Genomic DNA, 25,033 nt, shown 5'->3' with positions numbered 1-25,033 from the left:
TTATAACACTGTCATGAGGACATTATAACACTGTCATAAGGACATTATAACACTGTCATGAGGACATTATAACACTGTCATAAGGACATTATAACACTGTCATAAGGACATTATAACACTGTCATAAGGGCATAACACTGTCATGAGGACATTATAACACTGTCATAAGGGCATTATAACACTGTCATGAGGACATTATAACACTGTCATAAGGGCATAACACTGTCATAAGGACATTATAACACTGTCATGAGGACATTATAACACTGTCATAAGGACATTATAACACTGTCATAAGGGCATTATAACACTGTCATGAGGACATTATAACACTGTCATAAGGACATTATAACACTGTCATAAGGACATAACACTGTCATAAGGACATAACGCTGTCATGAGGACATTATAACACTGTCATGAGGACATTATAACACTGTCATGAGGACATTATAACATTATAAGGGCATTATAACACTGTCATAAGGGCATTAAAACACTGTCATAAGGGCATTATAACACTGTCATAAGGGCATTATAACACTGTCATAAGGGCATTAAAACACTGTCATAAGGGCATTAAAACACTCATGAGGGCATTATAACACTGTCATAAGGGCATTATAACACTGTCATAAGGGCATTATAACACTGTCATAAGGACATTATAACACTGTCATAAGGGCATTAAAACACTGTCATAAGGGCATTATAACACTGTCATAAGGGCATTATAACACTGTCATAAGGGCATTAAAACACTGTCATAAGGGCATTAAAACACTCATGAGGGCATTATAACACTGTCATAAGGGCATTATAACACTGTCATAAGGGCATTATAACACTGTCATAAGGACATTATAACACTGTCATAAGGGCATTAAAACACTGTCATAAGGGCATTAAAACACTGTCATGAGGACATTATAACACTGTCATAAGGGCATTATAACACTGTCATAAGGGCATTATAACACTGTCATGAGGACATTAAAACACTGTCATGAGGACATTATAACACTGTCATAAGGGCATTATAACACTGTCATGAGGACATTATAACACTGTCATGAGGACATTATAACACTGTCATAAGGACATTATAACACTGTCATAAGGGCATTATAACACTGTCATGAGGACATTAACACTGTCATAAGGGCATTATAACACTGTCATGAGGACATTATAACACTGTCATGAGGACATTATAACACTGTCATAAGGGCATTATAACACTGTCATAAGGACATTATAACACTGTCATAAGGGCATTATAACACTGTCATAAGGGCATTATAACACTGTCATGAGGACATTATAACACTGTCATGAGGACATTATAACACTGTCATGAGGACATTATAACACTGTCATAAGGGCATTATAACACTGTCATGAGGACATTATAACACTGTCATAAGGACATTATAACACTGTCATAAGGGCATTATAACACTGTCATAAGGACATAACACTGTCATAAGGACATTATAACACTGTCATAAGGACATTATAACACTGTCATAAGGACATTATAACACTGTCATAAGGACATTATAACACTGTCATAAGGGCATTATAACACTGTCATAAGGACATAACACTGTCATAAGGACATTATAACACTGTCATAAGGACATTATAACACTGTCATAAGGACATTATAACACTGTCATAAGGACATTATAACACTGTCATGAGGACATTATAACACTGTCATAAGGGCATTATAACACTGTCATAAGGACATAACACTGTCATAAGGACATTATAACACTGTCATAAGGGCATTATAACACTGTCATGAGGACATTATAACACTGTCATGAGGACATTATAACACTGTCATAAGGACATTATAACACTGTCATAAGGACATTATAACACTGTCATAAGGACATTATAACACTGTCATAAGGACATTATAACACTGTCATGAGGACATTATAACACTGTCATAAGGACATTATAACACTGTCATAAGGACATTATAACACTGTCATGAGGACATTATAACACTGTCATGAGGACATTATAACACTGTCATAAGGACATTATAACACTGTCATAAGGACATTATAACACTGTCATAAGGACATTATAACACTGTCATAAGGACATAACACTGTCATAAGGACATAACACTCATAAGGACATTATAACACTGTCATAAGGGCATTATAACACTGTCTTAAGGACATTATAACACTGTCATGAGGGCATTATAACACTGTCATAAGGACATTATAACACTGTCATAAGGGCATTATAACACTGTCATGAGGACATTATAACACTGTCATAAGGACATAACACTGTCATAAGGGCATTATAACACTGTCATAAGGACATTATAACACTGTCATAAGGGCATTATAACACTGTCATAAGGACATTATAACACTGTCATAAGGGCATTATAACACTGTCATAAGGACATTATAACACTGTCATAAGGACATTATAACACTGTCTTAAGGGCATTATAACACTGTCATAAGGGCATTATAACACTGTCATAAGGGCATTATAACACTGTCATGAGGACATTATAACACTGTCATGAGGACATTATAACACTGTCATAAGGACATTATAACACTGTCATGAGGGCATTATAACACTGTCATACGGGCATTATAACACTGTCATAAGGGCATTAAACACTGTCATAAGGACATTATAACACTGTCATAAGGGCATTAAAACTCTCATGAGGACATTATAACACTGTCATAAGGGCATTATAACACTGTCATAAGGGCATTATAACACTGTCATAAGGACATTATAACACTGTCATAAGGGCATTAAAACACTGTCATAAGGGCATTAAAACACTGTCATAAGGACATTATAACACTGTCATGAGGACATTATAACACTGTCATAAGGACATTATAACACTGTCATAAGGACATTATAACACTGTCATAAGGGCATTATAACACTGTCATAAGGACATTATAACACTGTCATTTTTTATTTTATTTTTTATTTCACCTTTATTTAACCAGGTAGGCTAGTTGAGAACAAGTTCTCATTTGCAACTGCGACCTGGCCAAGATAAAGCATAGCAGTGTGAACAGACAACACAGAGTTACACATGGAGTAAACAATTAACTAGTCAATAACACAGTAGAAAAAAATGGGCAATCTATATACAATGTGTGCAAAAGGCATGAGGAGGTAGGCGAATAATACAATTTTGCAGATTAACACTGGAGTGATAAATGATCAGATGGGCATGTACAGGTAGAGATATTGGTGATATTGGTGTGCAAAAGAGCAGAAAAGTAAATAAATAAAAACAGTATAAAAACAGTATGGGAATGAGGCAGGTGAATAAGGGTGAGCTATTTACCTATAGACTATGTACAGCTGCAGCATCGGTTAGCTGCTCGGATAGCTGATGTTTGAAGTTGGTGAGGGAGATAAAAGTCTCCAACTTCAGCGATTTTAACACAATTCGTTCCAGTCACAGGCAGCAGAGTACTGGAACGAAGGCGGCCAAATGAGGTGTTGGCTTTAGGGATGATCAGTGAGATACACCTGCTGGAGCGCGTGTCGGATGGGTGTTGCCATCGTGACAGTGAACTGAGATAAGGCGGAGCTTTACCTAGCATGGACTTGTAAATGACCTGGAGCCAGTGGGTCTGGCGACGAATATGTAGTGAGGGCCAGCCGACTAGAGCATACAAGTCGCAGTGGTGGGTAAGGGCATTATAACACTGTCATAAGGGCATTATAACACTGTCATGAGGACATTATAACACTGTCATGAGGACATTATAACACTGTCATAAGGACATTATAACACTGTCATAAGGGCATTATAACACTGTCATAAGGGCATTATAACACTGTCATAAGGACATTATAACACTGTCATAAGGGCATTATAACACTGTCATAAGGACATTATAACACTGTCATAAGGGCATTATAACACTGTCATAAGGGCATTATAACACTGTCATGAGGACATTATAACACTGTCATAAGGACATTATAACACTGTCATAAGGACATTATAACACTGTCATAAGGACATTATAACACTGTCATAAGGACATTATAACACTGTCATAAGGACATTATAACACTGTCATAAGGACATTATAACACTGTCTTAAGGGCATTATAACACTGTCATGAGGACATTATAACACTGTCATAAGGGCATTATAACACTGTCATGAGGACATTATAACACTGTCATAAGGGCATAACACTGTCATAAGGACATTATAACACTGTCATGAGGACATTATAACACTGTCATAAGGACATTATAACACTGTCATAAGGGCATTATAACACTGTCATGAGGACATTATAACACTGTCATAAGGACATTATAACACTGTCATAAGGACATAACACTGTCATAAGGACATAACTGTCATGAGGACATTATAACACTGTCATGAGGACATTATAACACTGTCATGAGGACATTATAACACTGTCATAAGGGCATTATAACACTGTCATGAGGGCATTATAACACTGTCATGAGGACATTATAACACTGTTATGAGGACATTATAACACTGTCATAAGGACATTATAACACTGTCATGAGGACATTATAACACTGTCATAAGGACATTATAACACTGTCATAAGGACATTATAACACTGTCATGAGGACATTATAACACTGTCATAAGGGCATTATAACACTGTCATAAGGGCATTAAAACACTGTCATAAGGGCATTATAACACTGTCATAAGGGCATTATAACACTGTCATAAGGGCATTAAAACACTGTCATAAGGGCATTAAAACACTCATGAGGGCATTATAACACTGTCATAAGGGCATTATAACACTGTCATAAGGGCATTATAACACTGTCATAAGGACATTATAACACTGTCATAAGGGCATTAAAACACTGTCATAAGGGCATTAAAACACTGTCATAAGGACATTATAACACTGTCATGAGGACATTATAACACTGTCATAAGGACATTATAACACTGTCATAAGGGCATTATAACACTGTCATAAGGGCATTATAACACTGTCATGAGGTTATTATAACACTGTCATGAGGACATTATAACACTGTCATAAGGACATTATAACACTGTCATAAGGGCATTATAACACTGTCATAAGGGCATTATAACACTGTCATGAGGACATTATAACACTGTCATAAGGGCATTATAACACTGTCATAAGGACATTATTACACTGTCATAAGGGCATTATAACACTGTCATAAGGGCATTATAACACTGTCATAAGGACATTATAACACTGTCATAAGGACATTATAACACTGTCATAAGGGCATTATAAGGGCATTATAACACTGTCATGAGGACATTATAACACTGTCATGAGGACATTATAACACTGTCATAAGGGCATTATAACACTGTCATAAGGGCATAACACTGTCATGAGGACATTATAACACTGTCATAAGGACATAACACTGTCATGAGGACATTATAACACTGTCATAAGGGCATTAAAACACTGTCATAAGGACATAACACTGTCATAAGGACATTATAACACTCATGAGGACATTAAAACACTGTCATAAGGGCATTATAACACTGTCATAAGGACATAACACTGTCATAAGGGCATTATAACACTGTCATAAGGACATAACACTGTCATAAGGACATAACACTGTCATAAGGACATTATAACACTGTCATAAGGACATTATAACACTGTCATAAGGACATTATAACACTGTCATAAGGGCATTATAACACTGTCATAAGGACATTATAACACTGTCATGAGGACATTATAACACTGTCATAAGGACATTATAACACTGTCATAAGGGCATTATAACACTGTCATAAGGGCATTATAACACTGTCATGAGGTTATTATAACACTGTCATGAGGACATTATAACACTGTCATAAGGACATTATAACACTGTCATAAGGGCATTATAACACTGTCATAAGGGCATTATAACACTGTCATGAGGACATTATAACACTGTCATAAGGGCATTATAACACTGTCATAAGGACATTATTACACTGTCATAAGGGCATTATAACACTGTCATAAGGGCATTATAACACTGTCATAAGGACATTATAACACTGTCATAAGGACATTATAACACTGTCATAAGGACATTATAACACTGTCTTAAGGGCATTATAAGGGCATTATAACACTGTCATGAGGACATTATAACACTGTCATGAGGACATTATAACACTGTCATAAGGGCATTATAACACTGTCATAAGGGCATAACACTGTCATGAGGACATTATAACACTGTCATAAGGACATAACACTGTCATGAGGACATTATAACACTGTCATAAGGGCATTAAAACACTGTCATAAGGACATTATAACACTGTCATGAGGACATAACACTGTCATGAGGACATTATAACACTGTCATAAGGGCATTATAACACTGTCATAAGGACATAACACTGTCATAAGGGCATTATAACACTGTCATAAGGACATAACACTGTCATAAGGACATAACGCTGTCATGAGGACATTATAACACTGTCATGAGGACATTATAACACTGTCATGAGGACATTATAACACTGTCATAAGGGCATTATAACACTGTCATGAGGGCATTATAACACTGTCATGAGGACATTATAACACTGTTATGAGGACATTATAACACTGTCATAAGGACATTATAACACTGTCATGAGGACATTATAACACTGTCATAAGGGCATTATAACACTGTCATGAGGACATTATAACACTGTCATAAGGGCATTATAACACTGTCATGAGGACATTATAACACTGTCATGAGAACATTATAACACTGTCATAAGGACATTATAACACTGTCATAAGGACATTATTACACTGTCATAAGGACATTATAACACTGTCATGAGGACATTATAAGAATGTCATAAAGGGCATTACAACACTGTCATAAGGACATTATAACACTGTCATAAGGACATTATAACACTGTCATAAGGACATTATAACACTGTCATAAGGGCATTATACCACTGTCATAAGGGCATTATAACACTGTCATGAGGACATTATAACACTGCATGAGGACATTATAACACTGTCATAAGGACATTATAACACTGTCATGAGGACATTATAACACTGTCATTAGGACATTATAACACTGTCATGAGGGCATTATAACACTGTCATGAGGACATTATAACACTGTCATGAGGACATTATAACACTGTCATAAGGACATTATAACACTGTCATAAGGACATAACACTGTCATAAGGACATTATACCACTGTCATGAGGACATTATAAGAATGTCATAAGGGCATTATAACACTGTCATAAGGACACTATAACACTTTCTTAAGGGCATTATAACACTGTCATGAGGACATTATAACACTGTCATGAGGACATTATAACACTGTCATAAGGGCATTATAACACTGTCATGAGGACATTATAACACTGTCATAAGGACATTATAACACTGTCATAAGGACATAACACTGTCATAAGGACATAACGCTGTCATGAGGACATTATAACACTGTCATGAGGACATTATAACACTGTCATGAGGACATTATAACACTGTCATAAGGGCATTATAACACTGTCATGAGGGCATTATAACACTGTCATGAGGACATTATAACACTGTTATGAGGACATTATAACACTGTCATAAGGACATTATAACACTGTCATGAGGACATTATAACACTGTCATAAGGACATTATAACACTGTCATAAGGACATTATAACACTGTCATGAGGACATTATAACACTGTCATAAGGGCATTATAACACTGTCATGAGGACATTATAACACTGTCATAAGGGCATTATAACACTGTCATGAGGACATTATAACACTGTCATGAGAACATTATAACACTGTCATAAGGACATTATAACACTGTCATAAGGACATTATTACACTGTCATAAGGACATTATAACACTGTCATGAGGACATTATAAGAATGTCATAAGGGCATTACAACACTGTCATAAGGACATTATAACACTGTCATAAGGACATTATAACACTGTCATGAGGACATTATAACACTGTCATGAGGACATTATAACACTGTCATGAGGACATTATAACACTGTCATGAGGACATTATAACACTGTCATGAGGACATTATAATACTGTCATAAGGGCATTATAACACTGTCATAAGGGCATTATAACACTGTCATAAGGACATTATAACACTGTCATAAGGGCATTATAACACTGTCATAAGGACATAACACTGTCATAAGGACATTATAACACTGTCATAAGGGCATTATAACACTGTCATAAGGACACTATAACACTGTCATAAGGACATTATAACACTGTCTTAAGGGCATTAAATGCTGGTATTTGGGATACCAGCGACTGCCTTGACAGTGCCTTAGCTGAGGCTCGTGCTGTGTACAGTACAGTCCTGCGATAGAAGGATCTGTAACCTCTCCAGGTGCCTTGGCCAAGTGAGGCTGGGACTGCTGACTGTGTGTCTGTCTCAAGGCAGCTCACTCCATTACAACTCAGCTAAATGACTTATTTATGTTCCAGAGACAGACGACACCGACCACCTTCTCCGACCTTATCTGTTACCCTGTGTGTGTGTGTGTGTTGACTCAAACTGCGGTTATATCTGTGGGGTAGGAGGGTTTAGGGTGATTAAATACTGTGTGGATAAAGAGCCGACGGGTTGAATAAATAATAAAGGAAAGAGAAATCAATTCCTTAAAATATAATTATTGTGCATTTTTATATTGAGAGGCTACATTGAGGTTTATCTTTCATTATCTGGCGTCAGTGAGTAAATCTAAGCTTTATAGGGCCTAACTGCACCAAATAGCCAACACGCCAATCGCCCAATCAGGAACGGGCAGAGAAAGTTACCGTTGATCCATGGTGGGGAAAAAGACAATGTCAGCATTTAATTCTGTTAGAGACAAGCTGCAAAATGGAGAGTTGAGGGAGTTAAGGGAGGAAAAGTAACGTTTGGGAAAATATTTGTTGATGTGGTTAAAGAGGATGATAGCAGTGCCGGCTACGCTACGGCTACATTCCGGCTACGCTACGGCTACGTTCCGGCTACGCTACCGCTACGTTCCGGCTACGCTACGGCTACATTCCGGCTACGTTCCGGCTACGCTACAGCTACGTTCCGGCTACGCTACGGCTACATTCCGGCTACGCTACGGCTACATTCCGGCTACGTTGGGAAAAGATTTGTTGACATGGTTAATATTAACTCCTGCATAATTAATTATTGCAGTAAAATGAAACACCAAATGTAGACTACATTTTGACTCAGGAACAGAAGAAATATAATTTCTTTCTTTCAGCATCTTGAGAGATTGTGGATGGCATTTAGATACCATCTGTAGAGGTGCTGTCTTTATCAGCATCATGACAGCTGATAGTATTTCAACCACCGCTAGGGACCGTCTGTAAAGGTACTGTCTTTATCAGCATCATGACAGCTGATAGTATTTCAACCACCGTTAGGGACCGTCTGTAAAGGTACTGTCTTTATCAGCATTATGACAGCTGATAGTATTTCAACCACCGCTAGGGACCGTCTGTAAAGGTACTGTCTTTATCAGCATCATGACAGCTGATAGTATTTCAACCACCGTTAGGGACCGTCTGTAAAGGTACTGTCTTTATCAGCATTATGACAGCTGATAGTATTTCAACCACAGTTAGGGACCGTCTGTAAAGGTACTGTCTTTATCAGCATTATGACAGCTGATAGTATTTCAACCACCGCTAGGGACCGTCTGTAAAGGTACTGTCTTTATCAGCCTCATAACAGCAACATAAAATATGCAACCAAGACGAACTGAAATCTTATCAGAAACATGTTGGGTCATTTTTACAGGTTTCTATGTCCTTACAACCAGTCAAACTGAACATCTTTCCCGTTTTTTGGGGGGGAGGGTTAATTGCATTTTCTCCCCGGTGCCTAAATGTCTTTGTCTCTTTGTTGTTGTTAAACAGCGTAAGAAGAGATAACAGTGAAAACTACTAGATTGAAGCATTAATTCTATCGATTTATAACATTATTCTGGTGAGAAAGGGTTCATTTAGTTTTCTAGGGTAAAATATATATATTTTTTATTTAATTTTTATTTCACCTTTATTTAACCAGGTAGGCAAGTTGGAGAACAAGTTCTCATTTACAATTGCGACCTGGCCAAGAAAAAGCAAATAATGACAGAAGAGAAGCTGAGGAACAAATAGACGACTCAGCAGAAAACAGGCAAAAATAAATCCCGCTTCCCCTGTCCAAAAAAAAAGAAAATTCTGCAGTCTCTGACTGTAGCCTACAGCGCATTAGTGGGTTCGAGTGGATTGAGGCCTTCGATTTTCACTTTATTCCATATAGTCGGGCAGTTGCAGATGGGTTACTAGCATTTGGGAGTGGGTGAACAAACAGTTGACCTGCTCACCACTAGTGTTTGCGTGCGTTGGCCTGTAGGGTTCATCGATGTAAAGCATTGGATCAGAGGCATCGATATGGAAGAATTGGTGCTGCAGCTGAAACATAATAATACAAAATATATTATTATATTATTATTTTTGAGAATAAAATGTGTTTTTTTTCACACATAGCCTTCTGTCCCCCCATTTGAGATACAAGCACCCTTTCAAATGTAAAATAATTCTCTGCTGCAGAATTCCAATGAACACTTCAACTGTACAGACACATTTCGGTTAGTTGGATGACTTCCAGTTTGGTGTGGCGCCATTTCCGTTCCAATTTTCTGGAAGCCTGCTTCAGAGCTCGAGTATTTTCTGTATACCAGGGAGCTAGTTTCTTATGACAAATGTTTTTTAGTTTTTACGGGTGCAACTGCATCTAGGGTATTGCGCAAGGTTAAATTGAGTTCCTCAGTTAGGTGGTTAACTGATTGTTGTCCTCTGACGTCCTTGGGTAGGCAGAGGGAGTCTGGAAGGGCATCTAGGAATCTTTGTGTTGTCTGGGAATTTATAGCACAGCTTTTGAAACTCCTTGGGGTCTGAGCAGATAATTTGTTGCGATTTGCAAACGTAATAAAATGGTGGTCAGATAGTCCAGGATTATGAGGAAAAACATTAAGATCCACAACATTTATTCCATGGGACAAAACTAGGTCCAGAGTATGACTGTGACAGTGAGTAGGTCCGGAGGCATGTTGGATAAAACCCACTGAGTCGATGATGGCTCCAAAAGCCTTTTGGAGTGGGTCTGTGGACTTTTCCATGTGAATATTAAAGTCACCAAAAAATGTGAATATTATCTGCCATGACTACAAGGTCCAATAGGAATTCAGGGAACTCAGTTAGGAACGCTGTATATGGCCCAGGAGGCCTGTAAACAGTAGCTATAAAAAGTGATTGAGTAGGCTGCATAGATTTCATGACGAGAAGCTCAAAAGACGAAAACATTGTTTTTTTTTGTAAATTGAAATTTGTTATCGTATATGTTAGCAACACCTCCGCTCGATGCGCGGGGGAAATGGTCACTAGTGTAACCAGGAGGAACCAGGAGGAGAGGCCTCATTTAACACAGTCAATTCATCAGGCTTAAGCCATGTTTCAGTCAGGCCAATCACATCAAGACTTTGATCAGTGATTAGTTCATTGACTATAACTGCCTTTGAAGTGAGGGATCTAACATTAAGTAGCCCTATTTTGAGATGTGAGGAAACACGATCTCTTTCAATAATGTCAGGAATGGAGGAGGTCTTTATCCTAGTGAGATTGCTAAGGCGAAAACCGCCATGTTAAGTTTTGCCCAACCTAGGTCGAGGCAGAGACACGGTCTCAATGGGGATAGCTGTGCTGACTACACTGTCTGTGCTAGTGGCAGACTCCCGCTCAGCCCAGTCAAAACTGTTCGCTGCTCTGGCCCTACAATGGTGGAACAAACTCCCTCACGACGCCAGGACAGCGGAGTCAATCACCACCTTCCGGAGACACCTGAAACCCCACCTCTTCAAGGAATACCTAGGATAGGGTAAGTAAGGGTAAGTAATCCTTCCCACCCCCCCTTCCCCCCCAACAAGATTTAGATGCAAGTGGCTGTTCCACTGGTTGTCATAAGGTGTATGCACCAATTTGTAAGTCGCTCTGGATAAGAGCGTCTGCTAAATGACTTAAATGTAATGTAATGTTAACTGTATTTTCACTGCAACTGTAAGTAGCCTAATCAGTCAGCAGTAAACATTACAGGACCTTTCTAACAGTGTAGCACATAAAACGTGTTGGAGATTAAAAAAAAAAAAAGGTTATTCACAACCCTCACAGTAGGAAGAAACTGGTTATTCACAACCCTCACAGTAGGAAAAAACTGGTTATTCACAACCATCACAGTAGGAAAAAACTGGTTATTCACAACCCTCACAGTAGGAAAAAACTGGTTATCCACAACCCTCACAGTAGGAAAAAACTGGTTATTCACAACCCTCACAGTAGGAAAAAAACAAGTTATTCACAACCATCACAGTAGGAAAAAACGGGTTATTCACAACCCTCACAGTAGGAAAGAACTCCTACTGTGTCTGTCTGTCTGTCTGTCTGTCTGTCTGTCTGTCTGTCTGTCTGTCTGTCTGTCTGTCTGTCTGTCACTCTGTGTGTCTGTCACTCTGTGTGTCTGTGTGTCTGTGTGTGTGTCTGTGTGTGTGTCTGTCTGTGTGTCTGTCTGTGTGTCTGTCTGTGTGTCTGTGTGTCTGTCTGTGTGTCTGTGTGTCTGTCTGTGTGTCTGTCTGTGTGTCTGTCTGTGTGTCTGTGTGTCTGTCTGTGTGTCTGTCTGTCTGTCTGTCTGTCTGTGTGTCTGTCTTTGTGTCTGTCTGTGTGTCTGTGTGTCTGTCTGTGTGTCTGTGTGTCTGTGTGTCTGTCTGTGTGTCTGTGTGTCTGTCTGTGTGTGGGCTCTGAGTGTTAGATGGTGACTCAGCTTTCTCCAGTGTATCACTCATTCCACAGCCCAGAAGGAGAGGTGAAGAGTCAGATGACTGTTATAAAACGTAGCAATAAAGAGTGGGGAGGGGGAGTAGCGCTGAGAGGGGGAATAGCGCTGAGAGGGGGAGTAGCGCTGAGAGGGGAATAGCGCTGAGAGGGGGAGTAAGCGCAGAGAGGGGAGTAGCGCTGAGAGGGGAGTAGCGCTGAGAGGGGGGAGTAGCGCTGAGCGGGGGAATAGCGCAGAGAGGGGGAGAGCGCTGAGAGGAAGTAGTGCAGAGAGGGGGAGTAGCGCTGAGAGGGGAGTAGCGCTGAGAGGGGAGTAGCGCTGAGAGGGGAGTAGCGCTGAGAGGGGGAGTACCGCAGAGAGGGGAGTAGCGCTGAGAGGGGAGTAAGCGCTGAGAGGGGGAGTAGCGCTGAGCGGGGGAATAGCGCAGAGAGGGGGAGTAGCGCTGAGAGGGGGAGTAGCGCAGAGAGGGGGAGTAGCGCTGAGAGGGGGAGTAGCGCTGAGAGGGGGAGTAGCGCTGAGAGGGGGAGTAGCGCAGAGAGGGGGAGTAGCGCAGAGAGGGGGAGTAGCGCTGAGAGGGGGAGTAGCGCTGAGAGGGGGAGTAGCGCTGAGAGGGGGAGTAGCGCTGAGAGGGGGAGTAGCGCTGAGAGGGGGAATAGCGCAGAGAGGGGGAGTAGCGCTGAGAGGGGGAGTAGCGCAGAGAGGGGGAGTAGCGCAGAGAGGGGGAGTAGCGCAGAGAGGGGGAGTAGCGCTGAGAGGGGGAGTAGCGCTGAGAGGGGGAATAGCGCTGAGAGGGGGAGTAGCGCTGAGAGGGGGAGTAGCGCTGAGAGGGGGAGTAGCGCTGAGAGGGGGAGTAGCGCTGAGAGGGGGAGTAGCGCTGAGAGGGGGAGTAGCGCTGAGAGGGGGAGTAGCGCTGAGAGGGGGAGCGCTGAGAGGGGGAGTAGCGCTGAGAGGGGAGTAGCGCTTAGGGGGAGTAGCGCTGAGAGGGAGTAGCGCTGAGAGGGGGAATAGCGCTGAGAGGGGGAGTAGCGCTGAGGGGGAGTAGCGCTGAGAGGGGGAGTAGCGCTGAGAGGGGAAGAGCGCTGAGAAGGGAAGAGCGCAGAGGGAGTAGCGCTGAGAGGGGAGTAGCGCTGAGAGGGGGAGCCAAGCGCTGAGAGGGGGAATAGCGCTGAGAGGGGAGTAGCGCTGAGAGGGGAGTAGCGCTGAGAGGGGAGTAGCGCTGAGAGGGGGGAGTATAGCGCTGAGAGGGGGAGTAGCGCTGAGAGGGGGAGTAGCGCTGAGAGGGGGAGAGCGCAGAGAGGGGGAGTAGCGCTGAGAGGGGAGTAGCGCTGAGAGGGGGAATAGCGCTGAGAGGGGGAGTAAGCGCTGAGAGGGGAATAGCGCTGAGAGGGGAGTAGCGCAGAGAGGGGAGTAGCGCTGAGAGGGGAGTAGCGCTGAGAGGGGGAGTAGCGCTGAGCGGGGAATAGCGCAGAGAGGGGAGTAGCGCTGAGAGGGGGAGTAGTGCAGAGAGGGGAGTAGCGCTGAGAGGGGGAGTAGCGCTGAGAGGGGAAGTAGCGCTGAGAGGGAGTAGCGCTGAGAGGAAGTAGCGCTGAGAGGGGGAGTAAGCGCTGAGAGGGGAGTAGCGCTGAGGGGAGTAGCGCTGAGAGGGGGAGTAGCGCAGAGAGGGGGAGTAGCGCTGAGAGGGGAGTAGCGCTGAGAGGGGAGTAGCGCTGAGAGGGAGTAGCGCAGAGAGGGAAGTAGCGCTGAGAGGGAGTAGCGCTGAGAGGGGGAGTAGCGCTGAGAGGGGGAGTAGCGCTGAGATAGGGGAATAGCTGAGAGGGGAAAGCGCAGAGAGGGGAGTAAGCGCTGAGAGGGGAGTAGCGCTGAGAGGGGGAGCAGCGCAGAGAGGGGGAGGGCTGAGAGGGGATAGCGCTGAGAGGGGGAGTAGCGCTGAGAGGGGGAGTAGCGCTGAGAGGGGGGAAGTAGCGCTGAGAGGGGGAGTAGCGCTGAGAGGGGGAGAAGCGCTGAGAGGGGAATAGCGCTGAGAGGGGAGTAGCGCCTGAGAGGGGGAGTAGCGCTGAGGGGGAGTAGCGCTGGAGGGGAGTAGCGCTGAGAGGGGGAATAGCGCTGAGAGGGGGAATAGCGCTGAGAGGGGAGTAGCGCTGAGAGGGGAGTAGCGCTGAGAGGGTAGGGGGAGTAGCGCTGAGAGGGAATAGCGCTGAGAGGGTAGCGCTGAGAGGGGGAGTAGCGCTGAGAGGGGGTAGCGCTGAGAGGGGAGTAGCGCTGAGAGGGGGAGGGCTGAGAGGGGAATAGCGCTGAGAGGGGGAGTAGCGCTGAGAGGGGGAGTAGCGCTGAGAGGGGAGTAGCGCTGAGAGGGGAGTAGCGCAGAGAGGGGGAGTAGCGCTGAGAGGGGAAAGCGCTGAGAGGGGGTAGCGCTGAGAGGGGGAGTAGCGCTGAGAGGGAGTAGCGCTGAGAGGGGGAATAGCGCTGAGAGGGGAGTAGCGCTGAGAGGGGGAGTAGCGCTGAGAGGGGAGTAGCGCAGAGAGGGGGAGTAGCGCTGAGAGGGGAGTAGCGCTGAGGAGGGGGAGTAGCGCTGAGGGGGAGTAGCGCTGAGAGGGGAAGAGCGCTGAGAGGGGAGTAGCGCTGAGAGGGGGAATAGCGCTGAGAGAGGGGAATAGCGCTGAGAGGGGGAGCAGCGCTGAGAGGGGGAGTAGCGCTGAGAGGGGGAGTACCGCAGAGAGGGGGGAGTAGCGCAGAGAGGGGAGTAGCGCTGAGAGGGGGAATAGCGCTGAGAGGGGGAATAGCGCTGAGAGGGGAGTAGCGCTGAGAGGGGGGAGTAGCGCTGAGAGGGGGAGTAGCACTGAGAGGGGGAGTAGCGCTGAGAGGGGAATAGCGCTGAGAGGGGGAGTAGCGCTGAGAGGGGGAGTAGCGCTGAGAGGGGGAGTAGCGCTGAGAGGGGGAGTAGCGCTGAGAGGGGGAATAGAACAATGGATCTGCACTTCCAAAGAAGTTCTCAATATGCACACACACACACACACACGCTCATACTCTCTCGCTCTGCCACACACACACACACACACACACACACACACACACACACACACACACACACACACACACACACACGCTCATACTCTCTCGCTCTGCCACACACACACACACTCATACTCTCTCGCTCTGCCACATACACACACACACACACTTACACAAGCTCATACTCTCGCTCGCTCACACCACCACACACACACACACACACACACACACACACACACACACACACACACACACACACACACACACATACTCTCTCGCTCTGCCACACACACACACATACACACACATACACATGCTCATACTCTCTTGCTCTGCCACACACACACACACACACACACACACACACACACACACACACACACACACGCGTTCTGTCAGTAATGAGGGAAATGACAAATGAGAGCCTTGTACTGCTAGTGTTATGGGCAGCTAATCACATATATACACACCAGCTAGGTGATGAGGATGGGCAGCCTTGGCTAACTCAATTACATGGTTCAATGTCAACCGTTGGGCCACGAGCCCAACACACAGACACACACCCACAGACACACACCCACAGACACACATACACAGACACGCAGACAGGACCTAGAGCCGGGGTCCTGGGAGGGAGAGGAGGAGCAGGCAGCACCTAGAGCCGGGGGCCTGGGGTCCTGGGGGGAGAGGAGGAGCAGGCAGCACCTAGAGCCGGGGTCCTGGAGGGAGAGGAGGAGCAGACAGGAGCTAGAGCCAGGGTCCTGGGGGGAGAGGAGGAGCAGGCAGCACCTAGAGCCGGGGTCCTGGAGGGAGAGGAGGAGCAGACAGGACCTAGAGCCAGGGTCCTGGGGGGAGAGGAGGAGCAGGCAGCACCTAGAGCCGGGGTCCTGGAGGGAGAGGAGGAGCAGGCAGCACCTAGAGCCGGGGTCCTGGAGGGAGAGGAGGAGCAGGCAGCACCTAGAGCCGGGGTCCTGGAGGGAGAGGAGGAGCAGACAGGACCTAGAGCCGGGGTCCTGGGAGGGAGAGGAGGAGCAGGAATTTACATTTACATTTAAGTCATTTAGCAGACGCTCTTATCCAGAGCGACTTACAAATTGGTGCATTCACCTTATGACATCCAGTAGAACAGCACCTAGAGCCGGGGTCCTGGAGGGAGAGGAGGAGCAGGCAGCACCTAGAGCCGGGGTCCTGGAGGGAGAGGAGGAGCAGACAGAACCTAGAGCCGGGGTCCTGGAGGGAGAGGAGGAGCAGGCAGCACCTAGAGCCGGGGTCCTGGAGGGAGAGGAGGAGCAGGCAGCACCTAGAGCCGGGGTCCTGGGGGAGAGGAGGAGCAGGCAGCACCTAGAGCCGGGGTCCTGGAGGGAGAGGAGGAGCAGGCAGCACCTAGAGCCGGGGTCCTGGAGGGAGAGGAGGAGCAGACAGGACCTAGAGCCGGGGTCCTGGAGGGAGAGGAGGAGCAGACAGGACCTAGAGCCGGGGTCCTGGAGGGAGAGGAGGAGCAGGCAGCACCTAGAGCCGGGGTCCTGGGGGAGAGGAGGAGCAGGCAGCACCTAGAGCCGGGGTCCTGGAGGGAGAGGAGGAGCAGACAGGACCTAGAGCCGGGGTCCTGGAGGGAGAGGAGGAGCAGGCAGCACCTAGAGCCGGGGTCCTGGAGGGAGAGGAGGAGCAGGCAGCACCTAGAGCCGGGGTCCTGGGGTCCTGGGGTCCTGGGGTCCTGGAGGGAGAGGAGGAGCAGGCAGCACCTAGAGCCGGGGTCCTGGAGGGAGAGGAGGAGCAGGCAGCACCTAGAGCCGGGGTCCTGGGGGGAGAGGAGGAGCAGGCAGCACCTAGAGCCGGGGTCCTGGAGGGAGAGGAGGAGCAGGCAGCACCTAGAGCCGGGGTCCTGGAGGAGAGGAGGAGCAGGCAGCACCTAGAGCCGGGGTCCTGGAGGGAGAGGTTCCGGTTGGAGCGAGCGGTCGCGAGCGGTCGCATTCGCACTTCGCTCTGCAGGTTGTATAACTTTTTCATTACATTTCATTATAGTACAACGGTTGATTTGTCTAATCTTAGCAATTCTTCTTAGCTAGCTACATAGCCGTCCTTGTATCAGAGATAATTGCATAATTATCGTATTTCGTTGCCCTAACGTAGCCTTCACTGCTATTCGCCCAGGAGCTAGCTAACGCTAGCTAACGCACACAGATTAGCATCACTGTAGTGCTATTCACTCAACTGTACGACTTGATTAGTTTACTGTTAGCTAGCTACATAATCTTAGCCATTCTTCTTAGCTAGCTACATAGCCGTCCTTGTATCAGAGATAATTGCATAATTATCGTATTTCGTATTTCGTCGCCCTAACGTAGCCTTCACTGCTATTCGCCCAGGAGCTAGCAACGCTAGCTAACGCACACAGATTAGCATCACTGTAGTGCTATTCACTCAACTGTACGACTTGATTAGTTCAGTGTTAGCTAGCTACATAGCTGTCTTTGTTTCCAAGATAATTGTGTAGTTTAGTGTGTGTAGCCTTGGAGTGATTATCTTAATTCACTGAGGTTCGCTAGCCAGCTATTGTCGTTCTTTTAACTCAACGTAACGTAAACAACACTGCTAGCTAGCCAGCTAGCCCCCGAATAGCAGCACTGTAGAAATTATTACACTCAACGGAACGACTTGATTAGTGTAGTGTCAACAACGCAGCTACTGCCAGCTAGCCTACTTTAGCAGTACTGTATCATTTTAATCATTTTAGTCAATAAGATTCTTGCTACGTAAGCCTAACTTTCTGAACATTCGAGACGTGTAGTCCGCTTGTCATTCCAATTTCCTTGCATTAGCGTAGCCTTTTCTGTAGCCTGTCAACTATGTGTCTGTCTATCCCTGTTCTCTCCTCTCTGCACAGACCATACAAACGCTCCACACCGCGTGGCCGCGACCACCCTAACCTGGTGGTCCCAGCGCGTACGACCCACGTGGAGTTCCAGGTCTCCGGTAGCCTCTGGAACTGCCAATCTGCGGCCAACAAGGCAGAGTTCATCTCAGCCTATGCCTCCCTCCAGTCCCTTGACTTCTTGGCACTGACGGAAACATGGATCACCACAGATAACACTGCTACTCCTACTGCTCTCTCCTCGTCCGCCCACGTGTTCTCGCACACCCGAGAGCTTCTGGTCAGCGGGGTGGTGGCACCGGGATCCTCATCTCTCCCAAGTGGTCTTTCTCTCTTTCTCCCCTTACCCATCTGTCTATTGCCTCCTTTGAATTCCATGCTGTCACAGTTACCAGCCCTTTCAAGCTTAACATCCTTATCATTTATCGCCCTCCAGGTTCCCTTGGAGAGTTCATCAATGAGCTTGATGCCTTGATAAGCTCCTTTCCTGAGGACGGCTCACCTCTCACAGTTCTGGGCGACTTTAACCTCCCCACGTCTACCTTTGACTCATTCCTCTCTGCCTCCTTCTTTCCACTCCTCTCCTCTTTTGACCTCACCCTCTCACCTTCCCCCTACTCACAAGGCAGGCAATACGCTTGACCTCATCTTTACTAGATGCTGTTCTTCCACTAACCTCATTGCAACTCCCCTCCAAGTCTCCGACCACTACCTTGTATCCTTTTCCCTCTCGCTCTCATCCAACACTTCCCACACTGCCCCTACTCGGATGGTATCGCGCCGTCCCAACCTTCGCTCTCTCTCCCCGCTACTCTCTCCTCTTCCATCCTATCTTCTCTTCCCTCTGCTCAAACTTTCTCCAACCTATCTCCTGATTCTGCCTCCTCAACCCTCCTCTCCTCCCTTACTGCATCCTTTGACTCCCTATGTCCCCTATCCTCCAGGCCGGCTCGGTCCTCCCCTCCCGCTCCGTGGCTCGACGACTCATTGCGAGCTCACAGAACAGGGCTCCGGGCAGCCGAGCGGAAATGGAGGAAAACTCGCCTCCCTGCGGACCTGGCATCCTTTCACTCCCTCCTCTCTACATTTTCCTCCTCTGTCTCTGCTGCTAAAGCCACTTTCTACCATTCTAAGTTCCAAGCATCTGCCTCTAACCCTAGGAAGCTCTTTGCCACCTTCTCCTCCCTCCTGAATCCTTCCCCCCCTCCCTCCTCCCCTCTCTGCAGATGACTTCGTCAACCATTTTGAAAAGAAGGTCGATGACATCCGATCCTCGTTTGCTAAGTCAAACGACACCGCTGGTTCTGCTCACACTGCCCTACCCTATGCTCTGACCTCTTTCTCCCCTCTCTCTCCAGATGAAATCTCGCGTCTTGTGACGGCCGGCCGCCCAACAACCTGCCCGCTTGACCCTATCCCCTCCTCTCTTCTCCAGACCATTTCCGGAGACCTTCTCCCTTACCTCACCTCGCTCATCAACTCATCCCTGACCGCTGGCTACGTCCCTCCCGTCTTCAAGAGAGCGAGAGTTGCACCCCTTCTGAAAAAACCTACACTCGATCCCTCCGATGTCAACAACTACAGACCAGTATCCCTTCTCTCTTTTCTCTCCAAAACTCTTGAGCGTGCCGTCCTTGGCCAGCTCTACCGCTATCTCTCTCAGAATGACCTTCTTGATCCAAATCAGTCAGGTTTCAAGACTAGTCATTCAACTGAGACTGCTCTCTTCTCTGTATCACGGAGGCGCTCCGCACTGCTAAAGCTAACTCTCTCTCCTCTGCTCTCATCCTTCTAGACCTATCGGCTGCCTTCGATACTGTGAACCATCAGATCCTCCTCTCCACCCTCTCCGAGTTGGGCATCTCCGGCGCGGCCCACGCTTGGATTGCGTCCTACCTGACAGGTCGCTCCTACCAGGTGGCGTGGCGAGAATCTGTCTCCTCACCACGCGCTCTCACCACTGGTGTCCCCCAGGGCTCTGTTCTAGGCCCTCTCTTATTCTCGCTATACACCAAGTCACTTGGCTCTGTCATAACCTCACATGGTCTCTCCTATCATTGCTATGCAGACGACACACAATTAATCTTCTCCTTTCCCCCTTCTGATGACCAGGTGGCGAATCGCATCTCTGCATGTCTGGCAGACATATCAGTGTGGATGACGGATCACCACCTCAAGCTGAACCTCAGCAAGACGGAGCTCCTCTTCCTCCCGGGGAAGGACTGCCCGTTCCATGATCTCGCCATCACGGTTGACAACTCCATTGTGTCCTCCTCCCAGAGCGCTAAGAACCTTGGCGTGATCCTGGACAACACCCTGACGTTCTCAACTAACATCAAGGCGGTGTCCCGTTCCTGTAGGTTCATGCTCTACAACATCCGCAGAGTACGACCCTGCCTCACACAGGAAGCGGCGCAGGTCCTAATCCAGGCACTTGTCATCTCCCGTCTTGATTACTGCAACTCGCTGTTGGCTGGGCTCCCTGCCTGTGCCATTAAACCCCTACAACTCATCCAGAACGCCGCAGCCCGTCTGGTGTTCAACCTTCCCAAGTTCTCTCACGTCACCCCGCTCCTCCGCTCTCTCCACTGGCTTCCAGTTGAAGCTCGCATCCGCTACAAGACCATGGTGCTCGCCTACGGAGCTGTGAGGGGAACGGCACCTCAGTACCTCCAGGCTCTGATCAGGCCCTACACCCAAACAAGGGCACTGCGTTCATCCACCTCTGGCCTGCTCGCCTCCCTACCACTGAGGAAGTACAGTTCCCGCTCAGCCCAGTCAAAACTGTTCGCTGCTCTGGCCCCCAATGGTGGAACAAACTCCCTCACGACGCCAGGACAGCGGAGTCAATCACCACCTTCCGGAGACACCTGAAACCCCACCTCTTCAAGGAATACCTAGGATAGGGTAAGTAAGGGTAGGTAATCCTTCTCCCCCAACAAGATTTAGATGCAAGTGGCTGTTCCACTGGTTGTCATAAGGTGTATGCACCAATTTGTAAGTCGCTCTGGATAAGAGCGTCTGCTAAATGACTTAAATGTAAATGTAAATGTAATGTCCTGGAGGGAGAGGAGGAGCAGGCAGATTTTTGCTCACCGTTCTTGTGATCATTTTGACCCCACGGGGTGAGATCTTGCGTGGAGCCCCAGATCGAGGGAGTTTATCAGTGGTCTTGTATGTCTTCCATTTCCTAATAATTGCTCCCACAGGTGATTTCTTCAAACCAAGCTGCTTACCTATTACAGATTCAGTCTTCCCAGCCTGGTGCAGGTCTACAATTTTGTTTCTGGTGACAGCTCTTTGGTCTTGGCCATAGTGGTGTTTGGAGTGTGACTGTTTGAGGTTGTGGACAGGTGTCTTTTATACTGATAACAAGTTCCAACAGGTGCAATTAATGCAGGTAACGAGTGGAGGACAGAGGAGCCTCTTATAGAAGAAGTTACAGGTCTGTGAGAGACAGAAATGTTGCTTGTTTGTAGGTGATCAAACACTTATTTTCCACCACTGTGTATATATATAGTCAGTTATTTTTATATATATATAAGGCCCAGTTGCGCAACTGAATGTATTCAACCGAAATATGTCTTGTGCATTTAACCCAACCCCTCTGAATCAGAGAGGTGCGGGGGAGGGGGAGACACAGAGACAGGGAGAGAGAGAGAGAGAGAGAGAGAGAGAGAGAGAGAGAGAGAGAGAGAGAGAGAGAGAGAGAGAGAGAGAGAGAGAGAGAGAGAGAGACAGAGAGAGAGAAAGAGAGAGACAGAGAGAGAGAGAGAAAGAGAGAGAGAGAGAGAGAGAGAGAGAGAGAGAGAGAGAGAGAGAGAGAGAGAGAGAGACAGAGACAGAGACAGAGACAGAGACAGAGAGAGAGAGAGAGAGAGAGAGAGAGAGAGAGAGAGAGACAGAGACAGAGACAGAGACAGAGACAGAGACAGAGACAGAGAGAGTGTGTGTTTGTATACTGGGGAGTTGTAAATCTAGGAGACAAGTATGAGAGACAGAAGTGACACGATTAGGCAGCTGTGGGGATAGAAACTCATTCATTAATGGTCACGCATGCAAACAGACACAGTGTGAACACAAACAGGAAGGTCCATTCCTATCCTCCTGGGGGGCAGGAGTTTAACTGGGCCTCTGTTTAACTGGGCCTCTGTATAACTGGGCCTCTGTTTAACTGGGCCTCTGTTTAACTGGGCCTCTGTTGCCTCAACTCACCACTATAACTGGGCCTCTGTTTAACTGGGCCTCTGTTTAACTGGGCCTCTGTTGCCTCAACTCACCACTATAACTGGGCCTCTGTTTAACTGGGCCTCTGTTGCCTCAACTCACCACTATAACTGGGCCTCTGTATAACTGGGCCTCTGTTTCACTGGGCCTCTGTTTAACTGGGCCTCTGTTTAACTGGGCCTCTGTTTAACTGGGCCTCTGTATAACTGGGCCTCTGTTTATCTGGGCCTCTGTTGCCTCAACTCACCACTATATCTGGGCCTCTGTTGCCTCAACTCACCACTATAACTGGGCCTCTGTTTATCTAGGCCTCTGTTGCCTCAACTCACCACTATATCTGGGCCTCTGTTGCCTCAACTCACCACTATATCTGGGCCTCTGTTGCCTCAACTCACCACTATAACTGGGCCTCTGTATAACTGGGCCTCTGTATAACTGGGCCTCTGTATATCTGGGCCTCTGTTGACTCAACTCACCACTATAACTGGGCCTCTGTTGCCTCAACTCATCACTATAACTGGGCCTCTGTTTAACTGGGCCTCTTTATAACTGGGCCTCTGTTGACTCAACTCACCACTATAACTGGGCCCCTGTATAACTGGGCCTCTGTATAACTGGGCCTCTGTTTAACTGGGCCTCTGTTTAACTGGGCCTCTGTTTAACTGGGCCTCTGTTTAACTGGGCCTCTGTATAACTGGGCCTCTGTTTAACTGGGCCTCTGTTTAACTGGGCCTCTGTATAACTGGGCCTCTGTTTAACTGGGCCTCTGTTTAACTGGGCCTCTGTTTAACTGGGCCTCTGTTTAACTGGGCCTCTGTATAACTGGGCCTCTGTTTAACTGGGCCTCTGTTTGCCTCAACTCACCACTATTACTGGGCCTCTGTTGTCTCAACTCACCACTATTACTGGGCCTCTGACTCCCTGGTGTGCAGTCTGTCTCTCCATTTGTCACTCAAATCTATAAAGTATAAATAGCACACACTTTAGATTAGAGGCTACAGAGAGACTAATGATTAGTAAATGGTTTATTAACGTGGGAGTAATGATTAATAAGTGGTGAACACACAATTTATAAATGCCTTAGAAATGGTTAATTACGGACACGTAAGATAAAATGTTACCCGTCCTAGTTGTGAATTGAATAAACACGTATATTAGACAAATAAGAAAATCACTTATAGATGACCATTGGCTTATATAATACCTTATAACAGCCTAACCACATTTGTCTAATAAGTGCCTGTAATGTGTGTCCCCCCTGCCCACGTAGCTGTTTAAATATGAGGCTATATATAATTCAATAGAATAAAACACAGAGAGAGAAACGGCTAGTTCCCTTGTTGTTTTGACTGTATAAATGCTAAAGATATCTCTCTATTTTATTCTATTCAATCCAATACAAGAACTACTTAGTGTTTTGTTCATGAGACTAGTTTATGTGGATTTGATTTCCACGCTTACGTGCGTCCGTTTGACGACGTTGTGTATTCCTGTCATTATGCCGAGAAGTGACGGGCCGCCCAGAGGCTTTTTGCTCCACCCATCAGGTAAATGCTGATCGGAATCCCATTTTGACGAGCTCAACCCTACAAAAAGACGGTCCGGCCCATCTAGCATTTGCCTGAATTGCCAGATGGCCAATCAACCTATGTTGGGGGAGGGAATCAGGGAATCAGAGGTAATGTTGGGGGGGGGGTTAGGTAATTTTTTTTTTGGGGGATCAGGTAATGTTGGGGGTGGGGGGCAGGTAATGTTGGGGGGGTCAGGTAATGTTGGGGGGTCAGGTAATGTTGGGGGGGATCAGGTAATGTTGAGGGGGGTCAGGTAATGTTGGGGGGTCAGGTAATGTTGGGGGGGATCAGGTAATGTTGGGGGGGAATCAGGTAACGTTGGGGGGTCAGGTAATGTTGGGGGGATCAGGTAATGTTGGGGGAAATCAGGTAACGTTGGGGGAT

At 46.4% G+C, this 25,033-nt stretch overlaps 1 protein-coding gene across 1 annotated transcript; it reads right to left on the bottom strand.

Annotated features, from left to right (window-relative positions):
* Nucleotides 1–13,008: 13,008 nt before the first annotated feature.
* Nucleotides 13,009–16,162, bottom strand: LOC127906213 (proline-rich protein 36-like). Its single transcript, XM_052457493.1, has 5 exons — nt 16,153–16,162; nt 15,679–15,877; nt 13,948–15,589; nt 13,322–13,895; nt 13,009–13,271 (listed from the first exon to the last, which is right to left on the bottom strand). Exons 1-5 carry the CDS (start codon nt 16,160–16,162, stop codon nt 13,009–13,011), a joined length of 2,688 nt encoding a protein of 895 aa, XP_052313453.1.
* Between the last annotated feature and the right edge of the window lie 8,871 nt (nt 16,163–25,033).

This window comes from Oncorhynchus keta, chromosome 11 (assembly GCF_023373465.1).
Source record: "Oncorhynchus keta strain PuntledgeMale-10-30-2019 chromosome 11, Oket_V2, whole genome shotgun sequence".
NCBI classification, from domain to species: domain Eukaryota; kingdom Metazoa; phylum Chordata; class Actinopteri; order Salmoniformes; family Salmonidae; genus Oncorhynchus; species Oncorhynchus keta.
The sequence above is the reverse complement of the archived record's forward strand: the minus strand, read 5'-3'. Positions and strand labels throughout refer to the sequence as shown.

Coding starts and splice junctions, on each gene's coding strand:
- LOC127906213 (XM_052457493.1), bottom strand. Junction 15,590..15,678: donor GCTACTCCCCCCTCTCTGCG/GTACTCCCCCTC, acceptor TCCCCCTCTCAG/CGCTACTCCCCTCTCAGCGC. Junction 13,272..13,321: donor GCGCTACTCCCCTCTCTGCG/GTACTCCCCCTC, acceptor CTCCCCTCTCAG/CGCTACTCCCCTCTCAGCGC.